Genomic DNA, 26,478 nt, shown 5'->3' on the forward strand with positions numbered 1-26,478 from the left:
GGAGTCAGCTTCAATTTGTAAGCAACATCATTAATCCGCCTGAGGACCTCAAAAGGACCAATGTAACGGGGACCCAGTTTGTAAGATGGTACCTTAAGGCGGACGTATTTGGTGGAGAGCCACACCTTGTCACCAGGGAGAAATGGAGGAACGTCCAGGCGCCTCTTGTCAGCGTGTAATTTCATTCTGTCCCGTGCTTTCTCGAGAGCGGTTTTGGTCTCCTGCCATACCCTGGAGAACTCCACAGACAGAGAATCGGCAGCAGGTACCCCCGAGACAGGAAGTACCGGTAGAGGCACATTGGGATGCTGTCCAAAGACGATGAAGAAAGGAGACTTGGTAGACGATTCACTGGAGTGATTATTGTAGGCGAACTCAGCCCAAGGAAGTAGACCGACCCAGTCATTCTGATGAGCATTAGAAAAATGCCGGAGGTAGGATGTAAGGATCTGGTTGGTACGTTCCACCTGCCCATTGGTTTGGGGGTGATAGGCGGAAGAGAAATCCAATGACACTTTCATGAGTCTGCATAGAGCTCTCCAGAATCGGGAGGTGAATTGGACCCCTCTGTCTGACACGATGTGCTGGGGGAAGCCGTGAATCCTGAAGATATGGGAAATGAAGATCTTCGCCAAGTCAGGAGCAGAGGGTAGTCCGGGAAGAGGAATGAAGTGGGCCATCTTCGAAAATCGGTCTACAACCACCAAGACCACAGTACAACCGGAAGAACAATGAAGATCAGTAATGAAATCCATGGCTATGTGCTGCCATGGAGCCGACGGAACGGGAAGCGGGAACAGAAGACCGGAGGGTGGTTGTCTGGGTATCTTGTTCTGGGCACAGGACGGGCAAGATGCTACAAAGTCTTTAACATCCTGGGAGAGTGAAGGCCACCAATAATGGCGAGAGATTAAGTCCAAAGTCTTTTTGACACCAACGTGGCCGGCAATCTTGGACGAATGTCCCCAATTTAGCACTCGTTTTCGGTTATTCTCAGCCACAAAGGTTCTTCCCGGAGGTAACGTAGTTAACTTGACAGGGGCCACAGTAATCACTTTGGATATATCAATGATATGAGAGGGTTCTTCCTCTGCATCAGACGACAGGAATGATCTTGACAGCGCATCCGCTCTAACGTTCTTATCGCCGGGCCGAAAATGTAGCTCAAAGTCAAAGCGGGCGAAGAATAGGGACCACCTGGCTTGCCGAGGATTGAGCCTCTGTGCAGACTGGATGTACGCCAGGTTCTTATGGTCCGTGAAGATCTTGAATGGATGTATGGCACCTTCCAGTAAGTACCTCCACTCCTCCAAGGCCAACTTAATGGCCAATAGCTCCTTGTCGCCAATGGAGTAGTTCTGCTCAGTGGAGGAAAATACTTTAGAAAAGAAGCCACAGGTGACAAAACGTCCAGAAGAGGATTTCTGCAGAAGGACTCTGCCAGCCCCAGTAGAGGATGCGTCCACCTCGAGAGTGAAAGGACTACATCAGTATGGAGGTGTGAGCTGTAGAAAGAGAAGTCATCTAGGATTCGTTTCCAGAGATTGTTGTTTGGAAGTTTGTTTGGTGTCTTTTCTTTATCTCCCTTTTGGTTTGGGTAATCCTTCCTTTCCTTTATAACTTTCTATAGTCTGGGTGTGCATTGAGTGATTGCTGTTTTTTTACCCTTGTCTGTTTCCTGTCATGATCTCAGTGCGGGTTTGACTCGCACACGTGGGGTTAATGTTTGGAACCAGTGCTGATGACTGGCATTTCTGGGGTTAAAGGTTGTGATCCCAATGCAGGCTTACCTGCACACCTGGGGCTGTGATTGTGGCCTCTCCCTGGTTCTGGGGGAGGCTTCTTATAGCCTCAGGACGCTCCCATCCCTGTCAGTTATACTCTTGCCCTTGGCATTGTGTGGTGACCCCTGAGTGTGTCTGTGCTGTGTTCTGGTTACTTGATTCTCTGTGTATGACTCGGTCTGTTTCCTGGATATCGCTTTGGATTCTGCCTGGTACCTCCTATGTCTGTTTGGTTTTGATCTCTGCTTGGCCCTGATTATCCGCTCTGTCTCCTCCCTGGTACTGTACTGTGATCCTGTGTATGACCTTTGGCTTTGTCTGACCTCCCGTCTGTTTGTCCCTCCTGTACTTCATTTGCCCGTACTGTTGTGACCTCCGTTTTGCCTGACTCTGAGTTGTTGTATGGTGTCCTGTCATATCTGAAAGCAGGATGCTAAGCCCCGCCCCCTTGCAGTCACATGACCATAGGTCCCGTGCAAGCTTGTTCATTTTCAGTGTCCGCAGGTCCCGTGCCTCTTTACTTTCCAGCGCTGACTGGACCCTGACACTAATAGTTGAAGCACGCATTGTCACCTCTGCTGCCCTGCTCCCCAGGTAACTCTTAGCACTGCTTCTGTACTCAGGACACGCGCACTGGCTCTATGAGCAAGTGTAGTGCGGTGTCTCTGACATTTCCGTTTGTGTTTAGATTGTAGAGCAGGACTTGTGTTCCTGCTGCCCAGCGCACTAACCAGGGCCGTGCTTAGGGTATGGTAAGGCAGGTATAGGATTGCGATTGCCACACGGGGTGAAATAGCCCATCAAGAGATGTCAGGGAGCTCAAGGTTGCACATGGAAAGTTTCAGGGGTTGCCCCTCTTATCTTTCCCTAGTGGCAGTGCTCCCCTTCCCATCTGTCTCGCCATGCGCCGACTGGCTTCTTGGTGTAGCGTGGCAGCCAGGGACCACCACGGAATTGTGCTTGGTGTCTGCCGGCGGCTGTCTCACATTGCCATCAGAGGGCAGGTTAATACCCAGTAGGAACTATGCCCCTGGTATTAACCTTCCGGGGAAAGCCTAGTCTGTCACGCAGAGGTTCTACACCCACCAGCATGACACTGTCACATTGTACAAGCAGTCTGGTCCGCCAGAATGTCATAGAGGCGAAGAATCTTTGAGGTGAGGTTTTGTTACATATTATTTCTTATTCTAGAATCATGACCGCAGATGAGGATGCAAAGTGGCTGGATTGGGTAACCAAGCAGTTTGAGAGCATTGCTGGAGAAGACAAAGAAATTGATCTAGAAGAATTCAAGACAGCCCTCAAGGTTAAAGAGGTTGGTCTGGAGCTTTACAGATAATATTAGGCCTCTTTCACACATCAGTTTTTTGCCGTCAGGCGCGATCCGGCTTTTTTTTTGTAAAACCGGATCCAGCGAAATGCAATGCCGGATCCAGTTTTTCCCCATTGACTTGCATTAGCGCCGGATCGCGCCGGATGGCATTGCGTTTCATCCGTTTTTTGCCGGATCCGGCTACTTGTCTCATTCCAGCGTCTGGAAAAAATGGCTACTGTAACGTTTTTTGTCTCCGGCGAAAAAGCCGGAAGCGCCGGATCCGACGCTTCCGGCTTTTTGCCACAATGAAAGTCTATGGGCGCCGGAATGCGCCGGATCCAGAAAAAGACGGATCCAGCCACCGGATCCGTTTTTTTATATCTGCGCATGCTCAGATCCAATTGGTCAGCCCCCAGGAAACAGATATAACCTGCTAGACGGATCCAGCAGAAAAACGGATCCGTTTCTACAGTTCTCCAAAATTTATGCCGGATCCGTTTTTTCTAAAAATAGCCGGATCCTGCCTGATGGCAAAAAACTGATGTATGAAAGTAGCCTTATTAGTTTGACAATTGGATATAAGATATTTTAACATTAGGGTTAATGCATAATCTTCTTAAAGAGCAATGGCTGGATTGCTTGGACCTCGTCTACATTACAGTGGGTTATTCTTTGCTAAAATCTTGGAACAGTAGGTAGAGGTCCAAGCACTTGCGCATGCGCAGTAGTTGGAAGGCATGAGTCACCTCCAGCGTCTCTTCATCTGTGTAATGCGGCACACTGAAAACAGTCCTTCCAGCTCGGCGAACTCCACGCCTGTTTGGTAAGTGGCACAGCTGCTACTCATGACCATTTTATTAGGTATATATAAGGACACAGTTTTTCAGAGTGTGATTTCCATGCCATGTGGTGATCCCCTCATTATAGCCTATACTTTCTCTTTTGGTTGTATTGGGAAAGTGTTAAAGTTGTCTCGGACTGTGTCTCCATTGACGGGGGTCACCTAGAAGAGGGACCGTTATGGCCTAGGAAGTGCCCGGGTGAAGCTGAATCTGGAGATGCAGGTATGCCGAGGAGAAGAGTATTGTTTCATGCAGGGGAAGGACTGGACACAGCTGCTACAGTAATACAGGTCACGACTACAGTCCTGTCCCTCCCTTACAATGTCATGCTGATTGCCAGTCATCTCCTCTCTGCCTACCTGTGGTAAGCTGGTTTTCATTCAGCATGACATCAGCAGTCACACCCCATCAACAGTCCAGAAGAGGAATAGCTGCTCTGTTGATGTGATGCAGCAGAATCACTGGCACTTTGAGTGGAGCGCCACGTAGAACATGCAGGTACTTAGCAGCTGCTTGTCTGTGGTTGTTAGACCTATAGAAGAAAAAAGAGTTTCAGTTAACTCCTTTAAATTAATGATGAGACCCCCCTGGTCTGTACATGCTGCATTAAGTGTAGTGTGCCAAAATCTTCTTATATAGAGTCCCACTCCTGAATAGGGGGCCAACAGGGGAATTCACCTGTTCCCCTTCGGGCCAGTCTGAGCCTGTCTGACCTATTCAGTAATGAATCAGTTTGTATTGTGAAATCTGATGACAGTTCCTTTTAAGACCAGAAGATGGCAGCATTGTCCCACTATGGTCCTCAAAAGTAAATGATCCAATGGGCTGAAAAGGTAAGTGATGCAAAATCTGTAACAGGGTCTCTCATTCTGCCCCAGTCGTAGATCAGGCGTGCAGGGCCAGGTACAATTTCACTTATGTATTTATGTCTATTTAGGTGAGGAGGAAAAAGCATTCAATGGGAAAAAGCCTATAGGTTTAGACGAATTCATGCAGCACTTATTATTTATTTTAATCTCTTGTATAACACCATCATATTCCACGGTGCTTTATGGACATTGTCATCATTGTCCCCATTGGTTCCTATCGGTATGCCTTCGGAGTGTGGTAGGAAACATGCACATTTCCTGCAGATGTTGTCCTTGATGGGATTTGAACCCAGGACCCCACTACAAAGCAACAGTGCTAACCACTGAGCCACCCTGCTGCCCATTGCACTTTCATCTCTATAGGAATAGATTGATTTGTAAAATGTATATGAAATTCAATGCATTTGCAAGCTTGAAGAAAAAAGACTGATGTTGATGCTATTTTAGCACAACTTTTGGTAGTTGTGTAAGTATGGAGAGATGGATAAAGGTAATATAAGAACATAACTAGTAAAGAAAAATTGTGACGTTGTTTTAGTTTAAGTCAGGCCGTAATTGCAAAAATTATGATAATCTTTAAGTCACAAAAATATATTAAAAGGAATCTGTCACCACTTTTTTGGCATATCATGTAAAAATTTAGTGTCACCTCTGCATTATACAAGTTCTTTTTATACCCCTTGACTCGCCACCAATGATACATAAATACCATTTTTATTCCTCCCGCAGTGTTTGTAAATCTGCTTGTCCGGTCCGATTGGCAGTACTTATTGTCCGTCTCTCCCCCCTTCCTGGCTTGGTCTACGCATTCCTTTCAGGTAATTCCTGCGCTTGCGTAGAGTTACCGCGCGTGCGCATTCAAATGGTCCCTCGCGCATGTGCAGTATACTTTGCCCAACTGTGGGCAAAGCTGAAAAACAGTATTGCGCATGCGCCGGCATACGCGATTGCATCCTATGGCCCGGAAATATATTCGTGTACTTCCAGGCCATAGAAAACCATGGCGTATGCTGGTGCATGCGCAATACTGTTTTTCAGCTTTGCCCACAGAGCACGCACGAGGGACCATTTGAATGCGCACGCGTAGTAACTGTACTCTATCTGTGATATTCATTGAAACGAATACGTACAGCAAGACTAGGAGGGGGGTGGAGATGAACAATAAGCCCTGCCCATCGGACCGGGCAGAAGATATTTACGTACACCGTGGGAGGAATAAAAACGGCATTTTTGTATCATTGGTGGGGAGTCAAGGGGTATTAAAAGTACTTGTATAATGCAGAGCTGACACTAAATTGAATTATATTTTTACATGATATGCCAAAAAAAGTGGTGACAGATTCAAAACGAGCTTGCTAACTTCAGCATGTCTTGGACTGATGGAAATAACAGTGCAGCGCACTTTATCTACATAAGTATTGGGGCTTGTGCAGACCACCGCATAAATCAGTGCTATCTTTGGCTTTGGCACTGACCCCCGTGTTATTCCATGGGGCTGTGCACATGTCCAATTTTTTACGCGGTCCCCCCCAAAAAAATCGCAGCATACAAGATTTGCCCCGATAATCGGATGGCACTTGCCTGTTCATGTCTATGGGTTCGTGGAAAACATCGGACCGCATTCAGATGAAACTTTTTTGTTTAATTCTCTACATCCAAGGAAATTGATTCTCAAAGTTGTGATTAGCATAATTGGACTGATTTTCTCAGATGTGGAGAACATGATCATCAGCACCTGCCTTCTCAGACATAAATGGAGGTCATCTGTCCTGAAGGACCATGCCACAGCTTTCAATCTCTACTGCAGTGAGAAGGAACTGGGGATTAGGTCCCCAGTTCTCATGAGCAGTGGGAGTCCCAGTGGTGGAATAAGACATTTATCACTTACCTACAGTCTGGCAGGATCCAGAATGTGTGAACACGGTCTTATGATGGTATTTGATAGAAACCATTAAGAGGAACATATACCTACATGGCATTGTGCGGGCAGATAAGCTGTCGGGGTGTATAGTAGAACAGTCCTGGTGGAGCATTTTCAGAGCAGTTCTATACGGCCCATAATGTATATGACTTTCTATAACAGTATAACATGACACATCAATAGCTTTCATCTAACTCCATCTTTGCTTCAGTCTTTCTTCGCAGAGCGTTTCTTTGCCTTATTTGATTCAGATGGCAGTGGCTCCATTAGCCTGGATGAGTTACTGAAGGCTTTTAACCTCCTAATACATGGAAGTGATACCGACAAACTGCGATTCCTGTTCCAAGTATATGATGTTGATGGTAATTGTATGGGGCTTTTGGGATTCCAGTCTGTGTCAACAACATACTGTGATCACAACTGAACATTATCTGTGCACTCGAATCCATGGACCTCGTGTATCAAAACTAGAAGGATCCTCCTCTCATCACAAGAGTTGCATTTTTTCAAAGTAGTTTTGAAATTAAATCGTAGAGACAGATTTTTTTCTCTATTGGCAAGAAAGACTTTTTTGTAAGGTCAATTTAAAGCATGCAACCGTGTACAGGCTCACTGCTACAATTGGCCATCTATGTCCAAATGCCAAATGTCCAAGTGCTGTGACTCCAGTGATCCTCCATGGAAAATGGGGCCAAAGAAGAAAGGCATTTTCTAAGGCCACTGTCACTTCGTTTACAGAAGTCGGGCCACCCCAATTAAATGGAATAACCTATATTTCACCAATGTTTATCTTGCGTCAACCCTTTTAACCCAGTCCTTGAAATTACTCCTGTATGACGAATTTCAAATACTGGAATAAAGGGATTTTTAGGGATCATTATAAGCTGTGTGGCCAGGCATGTATGCATGGATGGTTGGGTATGCCACATTTGTTATTAGCGAGAAAAAAAAGGGCAGCCCAGGTGAAGACCCTCATTATGTTGTCAATATGGAAAGGGGTTGTCATCCTGAGAAAATCGCTTCTTGTGTCAAAAGAAATTATAAACTTCTAAAGAAACCTGAATTTGTGTGCCTAGGAATATTCTATTGCTCACGTGAGGGATGAACCAAAAGAATGAGCTGTCTTCTACTACATAAACCAGGAGGTAGTAGTTTGGTGACACTGTTTTTTCCCACTTGGGTTGCAGGTTGAATACTTAAATAGAACCTGTCATTTGCTCAAAAAATGTTAATTAAATACTGTCACACTCACTCCTTGACTGGTGGGCATGAGCCAGGGGGTTGTGGCCCCACTGTGCCACAAACCAGACTACCCTGAAAGGGGCGTGACTAAGACAGCTGCCTTGGTTTTTACTGGAGCCTCTGATGGTGAGGTCAGGCTTTTGCGGCAGGCAGCTGCCAGGTGCCACGCCAGGGTAGTGTCTGGCTGTGGCTACTGATCCCACTTGGGTAGACGGTACGGGCGACAGGCACGAGGAGCAGACAGACAGGAGAGCATGGCGGGCACGACAGAGTCACTGGCAGGCGGGCATGGCTGAGACACTGGCAGGCGGGCACGGCTGAGACACTGGCAGGCGGGCACGGCTGAGACACAGGGCAGGCGGGCACGGCTGAGACACAGGGCAGGCAGGCACGGTTGAGACACAGGGCAGGCAGGCACAGTTGAGACACAGGGCAGGCAGGCACGGTTGAGACACAGGACAGGCAGGCACAGCTGAGACACAGGGCAGGCAGACACGGCTGAGACACAGGGCAGGCAGGCACGGCTGAGACACAGGGCAGGCAGGCACGGCTGAGACACAGGGCAGGCAGGCACGGCTGAGATACAAAGGCAGGGACCAACTGGAAAGGCACAGGGACACAGGGTGGTGTGTGGAATAGGTAGGGTCCTGTTCACACAGCAAGTTCAGGTACTGGTAATGACAGAAAGAAATGGTGTATGGAAGAACAGGTAGAGACCTGTTCACACAGCAAGTGCAAGTACTGGTACTGGCAGAAAGGAATGGTGAAAGAAGGAACAGGTTGAGGCCTGTTCACACAGCAGGTAGAACCACAGGAGTGCGGAGCACAGGCAGAGTCACAAGAGTATGGAGCAGGTAGAGCCGCAAGAGTGCGGAGCATAAGCAGAGCCGCAAGAGTACGGAGCATAGGTAGTGAGAGGGAACACAAGGAAAGACACAGAAGGGAAAGAAGCCAAAGACAAGGAGAATGACAGACAGAGGTAAGACTGAGTTCAGACAAGGTAATGGTACAAGACAAGGTACAAGACCAAGGACACAGGGACCAGGATATACACAGGTACAAGGCAAGGCTAAGAACAAGGACACAGAGACCAGGATAAGACAAGACAAGGAACAATAGCGCAGGGACCAGGATATTCTGCCTCCTGGAGGGCGAACAGGTACAAAGCAAAGCTAGGAATTAAGCCTCCAGAGAGGGATAAACACAGGACAGGACCTGGCACCTCAGTAGCAAGATACTAACTGAGTTAAGACATTGCACAGGCAGAGTCCACTGGGTGGAGCTGCCCTAAATACCAGAGACCTCTTGTCGATTGGCCGGGAGCACATTAGGCAGGTGCACACTGATTCCATAAGAACCAGAAAGTGCCGGCGCCGCCCCCATATGCACACAGCCAGGAAGCATGCAGAGAGCAGACAGGAAGCAAGAGGTACAGAGCATGGAGTTGGCAGCAGACAGAAATCACAGCATGACCTGGAGCAGTGAGTAAATTGGTGTGCAGGAGAAGGGAGGCCATGCAGTGATGCCAGCAGGGTTGTTACAAATACCTTTTAAAAAATCTCTGATGTCCCCTGATTCTGCATCAATCCATTGTAGAAATATTCGCATTTGTTTTCTTTGTGAAATCTCTGCTTGCAGACCAAATGGATGCTTCTCTGGTGGTGTGCCCTTTCACATCTCCCTCCCTAATATTGCCTGCCAATCACAACTCAGCAGAGTGTGAGCCTGCTAGATCAGCTGCCGAGCCGTTTCACTGTCTGGGACTGGAGAACGCGCAATCACTCAGGGTATGCTCTTAAGAAAAGCATAATTAGTCTGCAAAACGAAATTTCACATATTGTCACATAATTCACAAATTTCGCATATACTGTAAATATCTTTGCAATGGAGTGATGCAGTGCAAAATAAAAAAAAAAAGAGGCAGAATCAGGGAATCCTAGTTTAAAAGATATTTAAAGAAAACCTGTCACCAGGTCAAAAGTGGTCAGATTTTGCTCTTATTTTATTTCTACTGCTCCCCTGATTATTATTTTTTTATGTTTTTTATAGACATAGGCCTTTTTATTTTGTGCTAATTGTTATAATCTTTACTAAGGGGGCTTGGCTCAAGGGATTCTATGTGGGCGTGTCTCTTAAGATTCTCTCCTCCATGAGCCTCTCCCCCTCGGAAAGAGCAAAGAAATGAGCACTAAGTAAAAACGCCCAGATCTCTGGAACCATACGGCAGATTTTTAAAAAATAATAATCAGAATACTCCGGGGAACAGTGGGAATAAACCAAGAGCAAAAAACTGGCCTCTCTTGCCCTAAAACAGGTCCACTTTAACCAATTTTTTTTGGGCAAGTGACAGGTCTTATTTAAGTCTGGTTTCACATTTGCGTCTGTGCGCAAAGCATTTGATCTGCACAGATCCGCATGCGTCATGCGTACATATATTTGACATGGCGTACGCAGGGACATGCGTTTGCATGCGTTCGCTTGTGGATGCGTAGGCATGAAACGTTTCGCTGTCTGCGGCTGTGTCCGGCAAACGCAACATGTTGCATTTTTTAAGGCATCAAAAATCCGTCAAATATGCACAGGCATGAGGATGAGTGCGTAAAAAAGCATTACTGTCTAGCGGAACGCATGCGTATGCAAGGACATGCGCATGCATGCGTTCAATATGCATGCGTTATTCAAAGTACATATAGAAATCCCATGAGACATGCCAATTTTTGCCTGATGTTATATCAAATGCATGCACATAAACATGCGTTTTGCATGTGTTTTTGCATGCGTTTGCGGATGCGGATGATACGCTGCGGACTCAAACGCTAATGTGAACCTAGCCTAACAATTGTAATAAACTTAATCATAGTACCAGTGAGTACATTTTTATAAATCGATATGACTGTCTCCCAAATGCGGTAACATTGACTTCTGTATAATTTAGGCAGTGGTTCCATTGACCCTGATGAGCTGCGCACAGTTCTGAGCTCGTGCCTGCTAGAAAATGCCATCTCACTGCCAGAAGAGAAGTTAGATGACTTAACTCTTGTACTTTTCCAGTCCGCCGACAAGGATAATAGTGGATCCATCACTTTTCAAGAACTAAAAGAAGAACTGGAGCGTTTCCCAGAAGTCATGGAAAATCTTACGATCAGGTACGGTAGTTGGATTTGGAATCAGCAATTTCCTTTCATGCTTCTGCTATATTAAAAGGGACTTCTAAAAAAACGTGGCCAAAAGCAGGAAATGAGTAAAAAATTCCTTTTACTTATCTCTTCTGTTCCACACCACCACACCCAGTCCTCCAGAGATCCAGTCTGCGCTTACTTCCTGCCGCAATCCCGATGCCCCACACCATTTATGGGTCTTCTGAGGCCATTCACTGGCTGCAATCTCTACAGTAAGGCCGGGGTCACACTAGAGAGGAATACGGATGAGTGAGAGGCGTTAAAAGCACGCATTACACACGGACAAATGATTCTCTATGGGGCAGCTCCCAACAGCCGTATATTTCTCGTCCGTATTCTACGGTCCGTGTCAATCGCAGCATGCTGCGATTGTCAGCGTACTACGCCCGTAGTACGCCAATGCAAGTCTATGGGTGCGCAAAAAATACGGATTACACGTGGACCACACGTGTGACTTGCGAGAAATACGCAGGTCTTTTGGCTGGAGACAGGAAATGGTCCAATCCATCATCAGGAAGCCTAGACATGCAAATGAGCTCAAAAAGCGCTCCAGACATCCAGGAAGTACGCCTCCACGGAGTACAGCAGCGTCATGGCGCCATATTTCCTGAATGTTGAGATGCTCATTGTACTGGTTCAGGAGCGGCCAGAACTCTGGGACCAACGTGATGCCCATTATGCGAACCGGGCAAGAAAGCAGGCGTCATGGAGGCGCATATGTCGCCAGATGTTCCATGATTTTGGTGATCGGCCACGTGAGGAGCAGCAGAAACTGAGTAAGTACAAGGCCAAAAAATTATTAAAATTACCTCACATCAAAAAATGCATACAGAATCAGCCCCCCCCTTCCTGTGCTTCTACTTTTTACCTCATGAGGCGGGTAGATTTTGATGTGACACATGGTTTGACACTGCCATATTTTTGCCCAGGCCACAAGCTCCTCATCCCCTTGGCCAACCAAGTTATTAAGTGTAGTTACTTGATACATGAACTATTCTGACCCTGTGTATCTGGCCTGGATGGCCCAATTAGATATGCCACCCTGGGTAGAAAGCACACCCCAGAAGGCCACATGCCTAAACTACTGAGAGCAAATGTGACCGATCAAATATGTAAAATTGAGAATATTTCCTGTCACATTGCAGTGGAAGATGTGATGAAACGCTGGCGCAGCATCCGCGATCAGTACAGGCGGGAACGTCAGCAGCGGTCCAGGAGTGGGGATGCGGGCTACGTCAAACGAAAATACATTTATTATGACCGCCTCTCCTTCCTCGCCCCTATTCTGGATCTGAGACCGTAAGTAGATACCTCACACCACATTACACCGATACTTTACAGGGCCAAAAATATTAATGTATTTTTGGCTCTGTTCTATTTCATAACAGAACTCACTCCAACCTTACGGATAGAGGAACGGGCTCAGATACAGAGCCCATAATTGAACCTGTAGGGGATGAGGTGGCTGGCCCATCTTCTCCCCCTACAAGAAGCATGGGTGAAGAATCCTCTCAGGAGAACCCATTGCCTGCGCCCCAAACCCCACCACCAGGACCGTCTGCTGTTGCACCATCACCCATACTGGAGGAGCAGGGCAACATGAGCAGCAGCCCAACTGGCCAGATTCGGGGCTCCCCACAGCCTGCTGGAACATCCCGGCGAGGATGAAGAAGGCGCCAGATCCCTGCCCAAGATACCAGGACCAATGTGGACACTGGGGTCCTAAATTATCTGGCTAGAGTGAATACAGATGATGGGGAGGAGGCATACTCACGTAGCCTGGCCCTTTATCTCCGTGCCCTTTCCCGTGAGGTGAGGCTCCGTATTCGAGGATGTTTTCAGATCCTGCTTGATGCAAGCACACCCCCCAATACCCCATATGAGCTGTTTGAATATCTGGAGAGGTGGCAGCTTTCCCCCCGAAATCTAATGCGCATGAGACCACCCACACAGATGCTTGCTCAAGCAGGGTCTGAAGATCCTCAAATACGTGGGCCTACACCTCACCCCCTTCCTTCCCCTACCCAACCTTCACAACCACAGCAACATATGTCTGCCTCTAGCCAACCCCACCAATATGGCCACTTTTTCCCACCCAGTGTTGGAGGCTGGTCCCAACCTGGTTGGGGACGACATGGCTATATTGGTGGGTATGAGACACGGGCCTACCCGAGCCAACAAGATGCCCCTCATCATTATTACTCTGGTCAGTACCCCCAACAATCCCAGGAGGAAGGACACTACCCACATCATGGGCAACAGTATGGCCCCACACAGGGCGATGTTGGTCAAAGTAGCCAGCAGCAACCACAGGCTACTTTTCCGCCTTCTCCTTCCCCAACTTTCCACAATTTATAACAGCATAAAAACATGCAAATTGTTTACACATACCGTACATCAGTGTCCATAAGCGGTCTGATGGCAGGAGATGTCCAGTGTGGTTCAACTGGTGCTCAAAATCCTAATCCAAAGGAAAAAAGAGGTGGTCTCCATCATCAAATTTACATAAAAAGGCTAAAACAAACATTTATTAGGAAGGTTTTCTAATCATATTAATAAGCCACCATGACAGGCAAGGCTACCTTACGCGTTTCTGACACATATTACATGTCTGTAAAAAAGACTATATTTCACCAAGCTATACTGGGAAAGTCAAAGCATCAAAATAGACTACTCACTTGATAATGCTGAGAAAAGGCGTGCTGCCCTTATTCAAGTAGTCACTTTTTTGGCAGCTAAATATATTCCAGAATCAAGGCGAACAGCCTCAAGAACATCACGCTCTCTCTATGTATTATCAAGTGAGTAGTCTATTTTCATCCTTTGACTTTCCCAGTATAGCGCGGTGAAATGTTGTTTTTTTTTACAGACATGTAATATGTGTCAGAAATGCGTAAGTAGCCTTGTCTGTCATGGTGGCTTATTAATATGATTAGAAAACCTTCCTAATAAATATGAGTTTTATCTTTTTTATATAATTTTGTTGATGGAGACCACCTCTTTTTTCCTTTGGATTCAAAATGTCTAATGTAGCAATTTTGTTATTACATTCTGTTTGGTTTGGATATGTGTGAAAATTGTATATTTCTAACATGTTCACATCTGCAAAAAGGCCAATTTGGCCCATTGCCCCAGTTATCATATGGCAATAATATGTTTGCCTTTAAAAAAAACAAACAAAAAAAAAAGGCAAAAGTAAAAATTTGTCTACTCCAGTTTACGTCTCTGTCTCAATTCTCAAAAAACTGTGTCAGCATACTAACATACGCTTACCAATGCAATTAAACAGACATAGAATCAGAAGGGGTAGAAATATATATATTTAGACACACATAAAACAAAAAATTATAACATAGATACAGCATGCTCTTGCCAAGAAGTTTCCCCCTCAGGTGACAAAGTAATTAGTGAAAATATCACGCACTCTGAGCCCAGAGAGCGGTCTACGTTGAGGGTTGATAGGTGGTCTCACCCTACGCACATTGTCCGGCCTACGCACAACACCAGCAGAGGAGGAACAATCATGTATCCTGGTGAAGTTATGAAGAACCACACAGGCTTTAACTACTTCATTAACATTTTGTTCACTCAGCTGAATGGCAGACTGGAGTACCCACCATTTGGCACTAAGAATGCCAAAGGAACACTCCACCAGTCGCCGAGCACGTGATAGGCGCAAGTTAAAAATTCTGCGCCTGTGGTCAAGGTTGCGCCGGGGATATGGCCTCATGACATTGCGTGTTAACTGAAACACCTCATCTGCCAAAAGGACATAAGGGACTGATTCTTGAGTGGAGCCTGGTAGCTGGCGTGGTGGTGGTAGTTCCAACTGGTTGGTGCGTAGCCGCCGAGCCATAATGGAAGTATTGAAGACTCTAGAGTCTCCCGTCCTTCCATAGGCCCCAATGTCAACAATTATAAACTTGTATTGAGGGTCGGCCAGAGCCAACAATACAACAGAAAAGTATTGTTTATAGTTGAAGAATTGGGAGCCAGAGTTCGGCGGCTTACGCACCCGGATATGTTTGCCATCAAGGGCCCCAATACAATTAGGAAACTGGCATTCCTCCTCAAAGTCCCTTGATATCCTCAACCAGTCTTCAATCCTGGGCTCGGGCATGACGACTTGATGTAGTCTTGTCCAGATTTCAATACATGTTGACCTGACTATGCCAGAAATGGTAGATCTTCCAATGAGAAACTCATGGTGGAGGGCGGCATAAGACAGGCCAGTGGACAGGAAGCTGAAGAACAACAGAAAAAGAACATTTTAGAATGCAAAAATTAGAAAAAAAACAGGTACATACATACCAAACTTGTTAGGAATTCAGATCGACTAACACACACATATTTGGTTGCACAATTACTAAGTGATATTCAGTACATATTACACATAACATTCTGGTCTGTAAGTTGAAACATATGTGGACTAAGATGAGGGCATTAAACTTAGTCTAAGAAGCCAAAAATACATACTTTGGCCAACACATTATGAACATAGAGAATGTGGTTGTCTTGTACATACCGTAATGTGAGTAGAAGTCGCTCCTCTGCAGATATAGCTTTGCGCATACTTGTGTCCTGAAAGGTTATCCCAGGGTGCACTGTCTCCAAGAGTAGATCAAATGTTGCAAGGCTCATGCGTCAGTATTGGTAGAATTTTACAGGATGATCCCGCAGAGAAGAATAGAGCCGGTGAAAATGACCTCTTGTGAGTCGTTGCCTCAAAAGTGGATGGACCCACATGCGTCTCCTCCTCCGTGGATCCACTATCACTGGGGATGGTTGGCCAAAGCGGCGTGACAAAAGCCAGTCGAAGAGAACCTGCTCTGTTGTGTTGAAACTCAGACTGTTTGCCATGTTGCACATACAACACCAACACACCTAGTGAAGGCAAGGTCACAAATGGACAGAATGGAGGCAACCACCTGCTCCTGAGGGAATAAATAGGGTGCAGGCTAATGATTTAAATAGCAGGCCTCGAAACCGTTAAATGTCCATTTTGCAAGGCTGCGAGAAAATCTCGCCATACGGATTGCATACGGATGCCATACGGATTACATACGGATGCTGACATGCGCAAAATACGCGACCACATCTTGCTTACGGATGACATACGGAGCACTATTTAGGGGTCATTCATCCGTATTACGCATGTAAAATACGGACCGTATTTTGCGTCGGTTAATGTGACCCCGGCCTAACACAGCGAACACTAATGATGGGGGATTACGTATTAAGTGGAAAATATTTTTTTTAATTTTTTTTTATAAATCCAAACCTGTTAGGCTAGTTTCACACTAGCGTTACCAAGCGCAGGACCGCCGCTAAGCTCCGCCCCTGTCCGCGCCCCCTCCGGTCAGCTCCTCCTCTGGCCGCATGATGCTGCATGCGCTCAGCGTACCCTATACTTACGAGAGAGACAGAAGATTCGGCACTGCTCCTTAACCCCAAAGCAGTTCCATGACTGCTATTCAAGTCGAAAATCACACATCTGGACCGACCGCCAAAATACCGTCAGAACGGGTGCTCAATCCAGAAAAGCAAACATGTAATCTGATTTTGTACAAAAGAGAAAAAAAAAAAGTGATGGCACTCACCATTTTGTCGTGAAAATTCTTTATTAATTAAAAAAGCATTGGCACGGGAGGAACGTACAGAGAGTGGACAACGGCCGTTTCACGCACTTGCGCTTCAACGGGTCCTGAGGCTGGAATACAGGCAGGTGGGAATTTAGAAGCACACACATGTGGACACACCTCCTGATTTCCGACTCATACTCCCCCAATGGAGTGAAACGTGAACAAATTAGTCAAACACAGAATTAAAAACAAGGGTTAAAAAAATCTCTATCCTAATAAAATGTGGAAATACAGACATTGAGCAGTTCCTACAAAAACACCGCCATATCTATTTTCTCATTTATCCCTAAAGGTCCTGTGGCATTCGTTCGTAGAATCCACTTAGATTCTCTTTGTAAGAGAATTCTATGATGGTTTCCCCCTTGGGTTGGCTGTGATACTTTTTCTACACCTGCGATCCGCAGCGACTCTGCATTACCCCCATGCACTTTTTTAACATGCTCTATCAAACGAGGGACCACTTTTCCTGTGGAAATAGACTGAAAATGCTCTCTAAAACTAACATACAATGGACGAATAGTTTTTCCTAAATATTAAAAACCACAGGGACAGAAGATGACATACACAACCTGGGTTGTTTTACAAGAAATAAAGTTTTGGACCTCATGCTGAATTGTTCCGATTTTAACTCCTCTCCTATAATGGACGTAATATTCCGTCCATGTGACCTGGGACCTAATTCCCATGGACGGATTGCGGTGTACCGGGGGTTAAAGGGAAGCATCGGCAGGGAGGGGGCTCCCTCCGTGCTTCCCTGAGCCCCTCACAGCAGCACAATGTGCAGCGCTGCTGCGGTGGTCTCCTTCCCTGCAGGTCCCCGAATCCAAGATGGCGACGGGGACCTTCGGGGTCCTGCAGGGAGCTGGCTTCCTCATGCCTACAAAGCGCAGGCAAGGAGGAAGCCTGCAGCACTGATCTGTCACAGGACAGTGATGTCCCACCTGGGACAATGTAATAAAGTTAAAAAAAAAAAGTGTAAAAATAATTTAAAAAAAAAAATCGCTAAATACATAAAAAAAAATTAATTCATTTTTTGGAAATAAAAAAAAATAAAATAAAATTACACATATTTGGTATTGCCACGTCCGTAACGACCCGCCCTATAAAACTGTCCCATTAGTTAACCTCTTTAGCGAACCCCTTAAAAATAAAAATAAAAAACGAAGCAAAAAATAATGATTTATTATCATATCGCCGAACAAAAAGTGTAATAACGCGCGATTAAAAAGACGCATATAAATATCCATAGTACCGCTGAAAACGTCATCTTGTCCCACAAAAAACGAGCCACCACACAGCATCATCAGCGAAAAAATAAAAAAGTTATAGCTCGCAGAATAAAGCGATGCAAAAATAATTATTTTTTATATAAAATTGTTTTCATTGCATAAAAGCGCTAAAACATAAAAAAAGACATAAATGAGGTATCGCCGTAACCGTACTGACCCGAAGAATAAAACCGCTTTATCAATTTTACCGCACGCAGAACGGTGTAAACGCACCCCCCAAAAGAAATTCATGAAACGCTGGTTTTTGTTCATTCTGCTTCCCAAAAATCGGAGTAAAAAGCGATCAAAAGATGTCACGCACCCGAAAATGATACCAATAAAAACGTCAACTCATCCCGCAAAAAATAAGACCTCACTTGACTCAGTGGGTCAAAATATGGAAAAATTATAGCTCTCAATAAGTGGTGATGCAAAAACTATTTTTACAATAAAAAGCGTCTTTTAGCGTGCGACAGCTGCCAAATATAAAAACCGCCATAAATAGTAAATCAAACCCCCCGTTATCACCCCCTTATTTAGGGAAAATTAATAAAATTAAAAAAATGTATTTATTTCCATGTTAGGGTTAGGGCTAGGGTTAGGTGTTACGAGCTCATTTTCTGCTCCAACAGCTGGGAGTTCTCCTTCCGTTCTCCCTCTGGTAGTGACAGGAGGTAGTGAGGTTAGTTTAATTGGTAATGGTCTGCCACCTGACGAGGAGGATAGTGATTGGATCTCTGGAGTATCAGACTGGATATAAGACAGCCAACGCCCTATCCTGTTACTGGTGATTCAGTCTGTTTCTCACTCGTTGGTAGTGAAGGGGTTAAGAGATCTTCCTGTCAATTTAAAGGGGCAGAAGGGGCAGTTCTTGCACTTATAATTGCCTACAGGACTGTTCAGACCTAGCCAGTTTTTTTATCACTTTTATATCTGTTGCAGACCAGAAGGGTCTTTTAAGTTTTAACTTCGGCGACTCGCAAATAGAGGACCTCTTCTTGAGGTTAAATCAGTTAAATCCTTGTCCCTCTCTAATAAATGCCAGTTCTTTCTAATGACACTCCTGATGTAATTGTCTATTGGACTGAAAGAGAACGAAAAAGTGAAACGTTTTTTATTTTTTTCTGCAGCAGAGTTTTTTTCTGCAACTGTTTGAGAGGTATTCAAGTTATCAACATGGGACATGGCGTTATCTAGAACTGCACTAGGATAACCTCTATTCTCAAAGCATTTTTTCAAAGCCTGCGCTTGTTTTTGATAACCAGCATGTGTGCTGTTAAATCTCTTCAATCTCAGGAATTGTGCATACGGGAGGGAGTTTTTCACATAATATGGATGTGCACTATCAAAATGCAAGAGGCCATTAGTGGCAGACAGTTTCCGATAAATTTCCGTGTGCAGGGACCCATCATGTACCCACAAATTAATATCTAAAAATTCCAGACATGTGCCCCCAAACTTAAATGTGAACTTCATATTCATGTGATTATTGTCATTTAGCCATCCCACAAATGATGAAAAAATAGATTCCATTCCATCCCAGACAGAGAATGAACACGTCATCCACATAGAAAACAAATAAACGGATATGCTTCAAAAAGGGATTGAGAATCGAATAGATATATTTCTCTTCGAAATCCGCGAGGAACAAATTTGCAAACGTGCATGCAACGGGCGTGCCCATTGCGGTCCCCTCTATTTATACCAAGTGTCATCAAATTGGAACGCATTGTGGGTGAGGATAAATGACAAACTCTCACAAATAAAATTCACCCTCTCAGGGTCTTTTCCTGTGCTACCAACAATGTGTCTAATAGACTCAACCCCCTGACAATGTGGAATTCTGGTATAAAGGCTCTCAATATCGATCGAGGCCATGCAGAAATTGTCCTGCCAATCAAAATCTTTTATGATGTTAATAAAGTCCCTGGAGTCTTTAACGTATGAAGGGATTTCTCGGAGTAGAGGGCGGAGCAACCAATGTACTGGGATAGGGGCTCTATGAGTGACCCTATCCCAGACACGATGGGGCGACCCAGGGGGCATGTTTGAGATTTATGCACCTTAGGGATGTGGTACCAGTGAGGTTTTCGGGGAAAATCGGATATTAACTTCTCCACTCTTTGTTTTGATAAAACATTCCTCTCCACATATTTGCGCAAAAGAGAGCGTAAATTTTCTTTGAACCTATTCGTTGGGTCTGATTTCAATACCAAATGTGTTTGGGTATTGAGTAACTGTCTCTTTGCTTCTGCCGCATAAAAATCTTTTGTGAGGAGGACAACATTACCTCCTTTGTCGGCTGAGCGGACTACGACATCAGACCAACTTTGGATTTCCGTTATCGCTTTTTTCTCTTTTGCAGACAAATTTGGAAAGGAGCGTTGATAAATAACAGCTTCCATGTCTTTGATTACTTGTGCCTCAAATACATACACTATATTACAGGGAGAAATTGGTGGCATATAGGTCGATTTACATCCTCCCATGAACGATATAACCTTAATTTCTTCCTCACAAATTGCTTCCCCTTCTGTCGCACTTAACGCTAACATTTTACTGGCATCATCTCTGATGTCTGCTAAAGCCCCTGTACCTGCTAGGAAACCCAGAGGACCGATTACACAGGGAACTTCACCTGGGGTGGAAAAAGTGTTAGTAGCATTAGTGGAAACAAAAGCCTTATGGAGATGTATTTTTCTTAATGCTTTAAACAGATCAATTTTAAAGTCCACCATATTAAATTCGGTCGGTACACAGAAATTCAATCCTTTTTTCAAAACCGCTAGGTGCGAGTCACTCAATTCATGATCAGTCAGATTAATGACAGAATTCTCTGGTAAATGACTAGACACTACGGTCTCCAAGAGACCTGTTTTCTCTTTTTCCAATTGCCGCCGCTGGTGCCTTCTCCTTCTCCCCCCTCTGCGCACCCTGCGCCTAAAGGGTTACTGGCTGGTGCTATGTGTTGCAGGGTTTCCCTGCTATCAGATGAATTAATCGGACCCTTTACCCTATATTTAGCGTTGGGTACGCTGACTGTGCGCTAGTATGGTTTTGCCGGCGCATGCGCCCTTTTTGCGCTGCGCTGAGTGCACAAAAATGCAACAGAGTACGTTTGGCGCACATCGGCGCAGCGCAAAAACGGCGCATGCGCCGGCAAAACCATACCAGCGCACGACCAGCGTACCCAACGCTAAATATAGGGTACGCTGATCACATGCAGCGTTATGCGGCCAGAGGAGGAGCTGACTGGAGGGGGCGCGGCCTGGGGTGGAGCTTAGCGGCGGCCCTGCGCTGCGCTTGGTAACGCTAGTGTGAAACTAGCCTTAGTTGAACCATGGTTCACGCAGAGGCTCAGTGCCACCCACTTTATCGCTAATTGCAGGAACATGTCGATTACGTTCTCATTGTCTGTTTTCCTCATCCATTTTAGTGCTGCTAATTGGTTGAAGCCTCCAACACTAAAAAAGAAGAATCACACCCCCCGCTACCTGACCCGAGCTTACTGGCACAACAATCGCAGCAAGGTTCTCTTCATGTTTTCCTATGGCTGTGTTAACATACTGCTCTTCACGCTGGCAGCTGTCAATCATTCCAGTCTTGGAGGCTGGATCATGGTGGCCAAGGGCTGTGGTCAGTGCCTAAACTTTAACTGCACATTTATTGTGGTAGGTGGTTAAGTCAGACATTTTCAATTTTTGGCTTGTGTTTTGTACCACCAGTGTTCATTGCAGTTCTGATACATCATGTTTAATCGTTTCTCCGCTCCCAGGCCTTGATGCTCCGTCGCTGTCTGACATGGCTACGTGCCACCGTCATTGCGAATTTCCTTCCATTGGATCAGAATGTCATTCTGCATGAGATGGTCGGATATACCATAGTCATCCTCACTGTGCTTCACACTGCTGCCCATATTATCAATTTCAGTAAGTGGAAAGGCACTTGCAGGGAAATATAAGGAAGTTTTATAAGTCCTGCAATTAACACCTGTGTTTTCCTGTAGTAAACAAGGCCATAGACCCAGGTTCATACACATTCTGGGAATATTTCCTGACGCTGCGGCCTGGCATTGGCTGGGTGTATGGCAGTGCCTCCATCACTGGAATCTTCCTACAGCTTCTCATCTGCCTTATGCAGGTGTGCTCCAGCACCTTTGTAAGGAGAGGAGGACACTTTGAGGTGAGTATTGTATTTTTGTATTTGAAGAAAGTAGTCTAATTAGCAAATAATTACTATACTATAGAATTATATGTGTGAGCCTGTTCCTTCTGTTACTTGACATCTACCCTTCGGGAAGAGTTGGGAAACCTCCATAGAAATTACATGGTCATCTGGTCTTTTCGAAATCAATCAGGATTACTATGTTCATCTTTAATCGTGTATGTTGTGAATGTCATAAATGTTTTAATGGTGAAATAGTAGTTGGAACAGGAAGTGGGGGGAAATACTAAGCGAGAGAGAGGAAATGCAATGATTACTTGAAGAATTAGGCTTGGGCTACACAGCAAACGGTAGTTGTGCTCCATAAGGTCACAATATCGAGATGCTAAATTACAATTAAAGGGGTTTTCCCACCGTCAGAAGTTAATTTTAATCAATAGATCTTGGAATAATAATAATTTCCACAATTGGATGTGTTTAAATAAAATGTTCCTGTGTTGAGATAATCTTGTAAATGTTCCCCTGCTGTGTACTGTGTAATGGCTGTGTCTGACCGTACAGGAACATGGTCTGATCATACCACAGCTCCTGGGCAGGGGAGGAAGCAAAAGAGTATACAGACATTACAGCATGGGATCACAGATGATTGTTTTTGTGAGGTGAAACATTTCCCTGCCTGTTTTTAAACAATGTTATACCTCAAAGAAAGAATCATTTGTGATCACATTTTGTAATGTCTGTATGTTATTTCCCCCCCCCCTGCCCAGGAGCTGTGGTATGATCAGACCATGTCCCTGTACGGTCAGACACATCCATTACACAGTACACTGCAGGGGCACATTTATAAGATTATCTCAGCACAGGAACATTTTATTTAAACACATCCAATTGTAGAAGTTGTTCTGTCTCCGACACTTAATTCATAATCTTCGATTGTCTATCTGATAATATTACTAGTGTATATCCAAAATGTTCAGTTTCATCCATAGATTTTAATGTTTTCATTGTTACTGGCTCCATCAAGTGGCCAGAATCATAACCGCAGTGTTATTCTATTATACTTTCATTTTGCTTCTATTTTCCCTCCATTCACAATGTATTCTGGGAAGGTTGTGTGGGGAGGTTGAGCTGACAGACAGGTCTGTCTGTAGTAAGAGACAGAGAGATAGCGCAGTGTAGGCTGAGATAAAGAGAAAAGGGTGTCATGTGGTAGTTTGACCATTAGAGGGCAGTGGGGAGCGTAGGAGAGAGTGGTTATGTAACTGCCATGGTTAAGGGTAACTGCCATTGGTCAAAGGTTACTGTCAGGTGATAGTGGGCGGAGCTACTGGGACTGAGAGTATAAGAGGTCAGGGAAGGTTCTGGAAGTTCCAGTCAGTCAAGGGAGCTCACTAGAGAGGAGAGATTGCTGTAGGTAGAAAGACAGAAAAGGCCTACAGAGAGCTACTGACAGTGGATACGGTCACGGGGGTGACCCAAAAGGACAGTGGCTGCGGACAGAGACAGACTGTGAGTGTCAGGTGGATGGCGTACTCTAAAGGGTGAAACGCTGTGGTGAAAGTGCTTAGGGCAGCCACAGTGGAGAAGAGCCATAGAGGATGCCACGAACAGTGACAAACTAAGAAGAGAAGGTACCTGGGTCTGTGTGTAAAATTGAATTGTGGACTATTCCTGTGATGAAGTACGGTGGTCGTCCGAAAAGCGGCCAATAAAATCTGAACTGTTGGACACAACCCTTGTCTCAGTCTCATGTCTGCCAGCGCCACGAAGTGGGTCACCCTCCAGTCCTGTTGGATCAGCACTACCTAATCGCCTCGCTCAGCCCGACCCTACTTTTGGCGTAGTCGGCAGGATCGTTGCTGCCAATACAACATCTTCAGTGGCACGCCTGCCACCACGTAAGAAAGGCCCCCAAGCTGTGTGGGGTGAAGAATTGTATTTTTTTTAGTAAGCTACATGAAGTCTGCTTCAACTAGTGATGACAGAACAGAAGTTATTATTATTATTCCATGATCTATTGATTAAAATTAACTTTTAGCCTTCCTCATTCTTTAGTTTAGCATTGGAAGTTCAGTGGGGCTGAAAGGAGGTGGCCAAGAATGGGAACTAGACTATCCAGAGATCCTAACCTAGTCCTAAGGCAGTGCCTACAATATACTGTAAGCACTGTGCATGTTATGTTTGGCCACCGTTGGAGAGCCCCGAGTTGAGTCCGTAGAGAGGCTGCTGGCCGATGAAGAGGGCTTGTAGATGATGTTCAGAAAGCCGGGTCAATTCCATGAGGTCAGGATAGAAATAAAGTCACTAGGCAGTAGAATAGTCAATACAAGTCAGTAACGGGAAACAAACTAATTGAGCCGGAGCAGAGTAACAAACGTGAACCAGGATAACAAGACATTATAAATAACATTGAAAGTCGGGAGCTAAGGGTTTAAATATTTTAATGCTACACCCAAGGCTCCAACCATGGAGTTAATGAGACAGCAATGTGAGGAGTTAACCCACAAGCTCCCTGCCTGGGTGGTACCGCAAGTCCCTGAATGCTAAACCAAACTCTTGCATTGTGGAGCTATTACTTCTGCAATAAAGGTGTGGTACAGCCCAGCGACAGAAGCAGAAACAAAAGGCATGTTACAATCACTACTCTATGTGATCCTTGTGGTAAGACAGTATGTTGCATGCCTATTGTGTACATGAAAAAAATGAAAAATTAAATTGATGCGACTAGTATTTTCAAATAGAGATTTTGCCGCCTACATGTCCTGTAGGTTTTACCACTGATCAATATCATAAGGATTTCTGCTTTAGGTATTTTACTGGACACACCTGTCTTATATCTGGATCTGGATTCTGTTATTCCTCCATACTCCCAAATTTTGGAAATGGTTTCTAGTCCCAGGATTCTTATTTGTAATGGAGAAAGTCTTTGGAATGGCGGCATCACGTATGGGTGGCCTGTACATCGTAGAAGTGAACTTGTTACCGTCAAAGGTGCTTTGTCCTCACTTATGTCTCTATATCTACGTTATACGCTGAATCATTCACACTGCAAGTCATTCATTTTTTGTTCTAAATGCAGGTGACACATCTTGTTGTTAAGAGGCCTCCATCCTTTCAGTACAAGCCTGGAGACTACATATACCTGAATATACCCCTTATTGCCAAGTATGAATGGCACCCATTCACCATTAGCAGTGCCCCTGAGCAGGAAGGTAAGATCGGCAATACTACGTCTACATACAGGAGTTACCCCAGGTATATGGGCAGTATAAGCTCATAAGGACAGGCTATTTCATGTTTTTAGGACCACCCAATGTTTTATATTCAATTAATTTTTATTGAGTGAAATCACTTTAACATGTAAAGAAGAAGTATTCGTTGAACTTAAGTATAATCAAAATAAGTTACAATAAAGTGTGGTTATACAGTTGTAACAAATTCAGAAGTAACATAAACCATTCAATAACTGATAATTAGTTGATAATTCACATTTAGAAATTTTGCATCTAGAGGTGTAAGGAGCATAAGATAAAGAAAAGACTTATGCTGGTCTTATGTTTAAAATTGGTGTCGTAACACAACTATTTACATGGATGGAAGCATTAGTGTTTTTAAAAGAAGGAAAGGGATGGGTTAATTGGGTAGAAGGGTAGGTGGTTATGCCCACTATGTGTTGGAACAAAAGTCCGTTTGCCATGATGGGGTATAAGTTCTAATGAAGATCATTCATACTAATCGATTAGGTCCAAGTGATACAACGTTAGGATCCTGAAGGCATATTGGGTAAATTAGTTGAAGACATAAAACGGTTCCAGTGGTTCCATTTCTTTGAGTATTTTTGTAAGATATTGTTCCTAAGGGCGAACGTGTATTCATATGTGTTGTGAGAGGAGATTTTGTCTATTACTTTGTCTAGTGTTGGAGGAATAGGGTCTCTCCAAAGGGCGGCAATGTAGTTTTTCGCTGTAAGTAATATATGCGAAACTATAGGTCTATATATATGCGGGATGGTGTCTAGGCCAACCAGGAGATAGTTCCGGAGATAGTTGTAATTTCAGGTTAGTAATATTATTAATTAGGGTTTCTAGTGCACCCCAAAAGTTTTTAAGATGTGGATAGCTCCAGAAGATATGTGTTAAACTTCCAGTAGCTTGACAATTTCTCCAGCATAAGGGGGAGTTTGTATTTTGAATTTTATGTAGTTTAAGAGGGGTGTAATACCAATGAGTATATATTTTGTAGTGGGTTTCTA

At 44.7% G+C, this 26,478-nt stretch overlaps 1 protein-coding gene across 1 annotated transcript in view; it reads left to right on the top strand.

Annotated features, from left to right (window-relative positions):
- The first annotated feature begins 4,014 nt into the window (after positions 1 to 4,014).
- NOX5 (NADPH oxidase 5) overlaps positions 4,015 to 26,478 on the top strand; it is a 62,535-nt gene continuing 40,071 nt past the window's right edge. Inside the window, exons 1-8 of the mRNA XM_073568958.1 lie at positions 4,015 to 4,163; positions 6,943 to 7,093; positions 10,909 to 11,119; positions 21,499 to 21,733; positions 21,838 to 21,991; positions 22,069 to 22,244; positions 25,035 to 25,217; positions 25,306 to 25,438. Coding sequence (XP_073425059.1) covers positions 4,158 to 4,163; positions 6,943 to 7,093; positions 10,909 to 11,119; positions 21,499 to 21,733; positions 21,838 to 21,991; positions 22,069 to 22,244; positions 25,035 to 25,217; positions 25,306 to 25,438 — 1,249 coding nt within the window. The 5' untranslated portion in view covers positions 4,015 to 4,157. The remainder of the gene's footprint in view (positions 4,164 to 6,942; positions 7,094 to 10,908; positions 11,120 to 21,498; positions 21,734 to 21,837; positions 21,992 to 22,068; positions 22,245 to 25,034; positions 25,218 to 25,305; positions 25,439 to 26,478) is intronic.

This window comes from Dendrobates tinctorius, unplaced genomic scaffold (genome assembly GCF_039654945.1).
Source record: "Dendrobates tinctorius isolate UK_male_01 unplaced genomic scaffold, ASM3965494v1 ptg000022l, whole genome shotgun sequence".
NCBI classification, from domain to species: domain Eukaryota; kingdom Metazoa; phylum Chordata; class Amphibia; order Anura; family Dendrobatidae; genus Dendrobates; species Dendrobates tinctorius.